At 53.5% G+C, this 4,141-nt stretch overlaps 1 protein-coding gene across 1 annotated transcript; it reads right to left on the reverse strand.

Annotated features, from left to right (window-relative positions):
- Nucleotides 1-2,168: 2,168 nt before the first annotated feature.
- On the reverse strand, nucleotides 2,169-3,765 carry TCIM (transcriptional and immune response regulator). The gene has a single exon (XM_054000885.1). The coding sequence runs from the start codon at nucleotides 3,339-3,341 to the stop codon at nucleotides 3,021-3,023; it is 321 nt and encodes a 106-aa protein (XP_053856860.1). The 5' UTR covers nucleotides 3,342-3,765; the 3' UTR covers nucleotides 2,169-3,020.
- Nucleotides 3,766-4,141: the final 376 nt, after the last annotated feature.

Genomic DNA, 4,141 nt, shown 5'->3' on the forward strand with positions numbered 1-4,141 from the left:
TCTGCGGCACCCGGCGCTCAGGAAGGGCCGGCACCGCCGGGTGACGGCACCGCCGGGTGACGGCACCGCCGGGTGACAGCACCGCCGGGTGACCTGCCCTCCCACACCTCTCTGCACGGGCAGACCGCGGCAGGACCGCGCAGCACAGCCTGGGCACCCCTCCTGGCAGTGCTGGCCCTGCCCCCCTGGCACACGGGCTGCCGCAAACACCGGGATGCCACGAACCACCGGGGATGGCTCCAGCTGCTCCGAGCCATCCAGGTGCAGCCCTGGAGATAAGCAGAGCAGCAGCACAATGTGTGCAAGGACCCTCGGATGGCTGGAGGTTGGTACCTCAAACTCTCTTTGGCCCATGTTCCATGAGAATTCATTGCAGTTTTGTTGAGCCCACTGTAAGGCATGTTCCTGGAGCACAATGCCTTTTTTCACTGTAAATGTCCAATAATCACATAACTTCTTAGTAAGTGACCTTTATTTATCAGGAATACCACTTGGGATAATGATATCAATGTAATGAGACAAGAGGGACTATAAAAGCCCCAAGTCAGCGGGTGTTATGAATCATGTTATGCAAATCTTGTGAACGGGACTGTCTGGGCAATCCTAGGACGTGCCAGCAGCAGCCATTTCAGTGGGTGTTGATTTCAGTCTGCCACAAGCATGGCTTCTGCCAGATTTGCTTCCTTCTTTCAGGGAAAGGCTGTTGGCAAATGATACCCAGGCTGCCCAGGTCATTGGTAGCACCAGGGAGCTGGGTTTGGTTTTGGGGACCCAGGGAGTGACAAGCATTGAGCCTGGCACGGGGGGTGCATTGTGGACACCTCAATGGTCATGGGGAGAAAGCTCCAGCAGCAGGGCCAGGGAAGAGCAGGACGGTGAAGAGCTGATCTGGTCCCTGCAGGGTGCTCTTGGAGTATCCTTAGCAGCAGCCTGGTCGGGTCCTGGCAGGTAACGCAGCCCTGAGGCAGGTGGGCCTGGGGGCTCCTTTCCCCACTGGCTTGTGTTGTGAGGTTTGTCACAAGATGCTGCTCTGGCGGGAGCACCCAGCAGAGCGGGAGGAGCTGTGGCATCCCCAGGGCCCAGAGTGGCTGGGTGGAGCTGGGCTGAGCTGTGGGCAAGCACTGAATTTGGCCTTTTTTGGGAACAGCCCACTTGAGGCAGGTTTTGTCGCTGTGGATGGTTTGTGGGGATGCGTCACCGATGGGTGCAGCAGCTGCAGCGAGTGTGGTAGAATGCTGGAAAAGTGGCAACTCCTCTGCAGCAAACCTGCTCTGAGACTGGCTTTTCTGAGCAAGGACAGCTCTGAAAAGCCTTTGGAAGCTCTTTCGAACAGGTTCATCCCAAAACAGTTTGCTCTCTGGTCTTCCTGGGAGGGGAAATCACCGTGCATCCCGCTCCAGTTATAAATAATTATAATTGCTCATTCTATTAGGTGACTTAAAAGATTATTTCCAGTCTCCCTGACTTATTGGCAATTTGGAGTTCTTACTGTAGGCAAAAAAAATTGTAGCTGGGCTATCACTCTTCCAAGCTGCTCTATCTTTGTTGCTCTAAGCAGAGTCATGGGAATGTTTTTATCTAAACCATCAGGTTATTAGAGGACAGACTTATAAATAACCACTCTTTGCTATTTTTAAGTACTTTCAGCATCATCTATCATGATAGTACAGCACAGCCTGCAGAAAAACAGTCCAGTTCTGCTGCCAAAGCTTCGTAACTTACTGCTGTTTCTTTGGGTGCTGAGGAGCCAAGCCCAGGTTCCTTCTCTGCTCTGCAGAAATGTCAAAGGCTGACAAGCCTTGCTGCCCAGCCTGGTCCTGAACCATCCTTTTCTGCACCTTTCTTTCCTCAGTGCAGAAGATGTTACTCTGCTTTATTACGGAGGGGAAACTGACATTAGAGTTGACTAGCAATAAATTTGGTGAGGCCTTTCTGGGGGAATGGCATGGTTGCCAAAGCAACTGCGGGGCAACCTGGTGCTGCCAGGTGGGATGGTGGGGCCGTGGGGGAGCCAGGGCTGCTCCACGTCCTGAGAATGAGCTGCCAAAGCCACATCTGGGGAATGAAGGAGAGGTGCAGGTAGTCTGCTCCTAAACTGGGTCTCTGTGAAATGACAAAAAAGCCTAACCCCACCACTCCAGGAGAACTGAGCATTTCAGACAAGATAATTTATATTTACTTCATAATTTATTGGTTTTCACATCACTGTATGCAATAAATTATAGCCAATATAATCATAACATTGTCATAAAATATTGCCATGAAGTAAGTACTCGTCTAATAGTGACTGTAACCTACACAGAGAAGAACTGTAGACATTATATTTAGATTTTTAGTGTTAGTGGTAAGTGAACATAATATTAGGGAACTTCACAGTAAATTCAGGGAAATCTGTCATTATTATTGCTTCAGTGCAAACGACTTTTCCTGCACACATACAGCTTGGGAAGGAAAGGCACAGTTGTGCAGAGTGTCTCTGGAGCAAATGCGTTCCCGGACGGCTGAACCGACTGCACCACACGCTGCCTTTGGGTGCAGTTAACAGATGCAAGGTGACCGTGGCCAGCGGCTGAACGGCCTCCAGAGCCCCCACCGGGCTCTGCACGGGCTCGGGCTTTAGGGAAGGGAGGCTGAAGAGGCAAAGCACCCGGCTCAAGTCTGTGGGCACCAAGTCCATCAGGAGGTCCCGTCACACCCGGGCGTGTGGGTTTCCCCCGGCTCGGCTGCCTCCGGCTGGGAGCCGCTCTCTCTCTGCGAGCCTCTGGCCACCAGGCTGCTGTCCACACCGATGTGCCATGGGCACGGATGCTGCTGGCCACGCCGTGCCAGTGCTGCCGTGGGCACCGGCGCTGCTGCGGCAGCGGGGCCGCTGCCAGCTCGCGGTTTGCGGCGGGGCTGAAGCCCTGTGCGTGGGCTGTCAGCTGCCCAGGCCCACGGGGCAGCGGAGCATGCTGAGCGTGGTAGGAGGTCTCAAACAGTCCCGTCACAAAATGTTCTCCATTTCTGCTCCTTCCGCCAGTTCAGTGAACTTTAATGGAGTATTTCCGAAAGGTCAGGAACTGCAGCAGTTTGTCTTTTCTCCTCTGCTTTAGTGCCATTAGCGCTCTCGTTTTTTCCTCCATGTCCTGATCGGTGGCGAGGATTATCTTGGCTCTCTCCTCCGCCTTCTTGTCCCCGGAGTTTTTGAAGAGTTTCTGCAGGGACGCCTCGTTGATGCTTTCGAAGATGTTGGCCGCGGCTTTCTTGCGCAGCGCCGTGTCGAAGCGGTAGCCGTGCACCGAGGGGCTCACTCGCAGCGACGTGGACATGGCTGGGCTGCTGGAGCTTGTCTTTGCTTTCATCGACGTGGGCTCTGCCGGCTCTGCCCCGGGCTCCAGTCGGAGGAACGCGTGCTGCGCTGGCTCCAGGGCCGGTATTTAAAGGCAGGCTGGAGGAAAAGCTGGAGGGCTCCGGTTACAGCGGTGAGATCACCATGATGTCAACACCCAACAGTCGCAGGCAAGTTTAACATTTAAGTTGCCAACTTTCCTGTCGTGCGGACGAGATGAAAAGTCCTCTCTGCTTCTGCAACGGAAATGTTGGGGTTTTTTGGCCCACCACAGAACAAGTTTCAACCATCGCTGTGGGACTGAGCCAGCACAGCCCAAACTCCATTCCTGCTCTTGCTGCATGTGAAAAGCACTGCGTGAGCAATGTATCATATCATAAACAGGAAAAACTCCAGGTGAGAACTGTTGCAATGCTAGCATGAGGCTGGAGCCTGTGCAAACATCCAAGAACTTGGCCCTGTCTCCACTGCCAGCACTGCAAACCCGCTCCTGTCTGGGCATGGGTTCCTTTCTGCTGCTTCCCAGCAGATACAACTCATCTTTAGTGCACACAGAGCTGCAGTTTCTAACTGACAAGTGCTGTCCCAAAGGCAGGTGATCCATAACATCCTCTGAGGTGACTTCGCTGGGTGTTACACCCTCAGCTGCACAGCTGCACATGACAGTGGTCTCAGGGGGAGCAAGAAAACTCAGTTTGCTGCCTTGCTCCTGCCCCCAGTGTCCTTTTGCTTAAATTTCATGGTCATTAGTGCTGGAAAGAAAACTCACCTCTGCTCCACAAGAGTCTGTGCTCTCCATACCACCCTTGGTCA

The sequence above is a fragment of the Vidua macroura genome, chromosome 28 (genome assembly GCF_024509145.1).
Source record: "Vidua macroura isolate BioBank_ID:100142 chromosome 28, ASM2450914v1, whole genome shotgun sequence".
NCBI lineage: Eukaryota > Metazoa > Chordata > Aves > Passeriformes > Viduidae > Vidua > Vidua macroura.

Bases quoted from the DNA above. Each gene is read 5' to 3' on its own strand.
- TCIM (XM_054000885.1), bottom strand. From the start codon at position 3,341: ATGAAAGCAAAGACAAGCTCCAGCAGCCCAGCCATGTCCACGTCGCTG.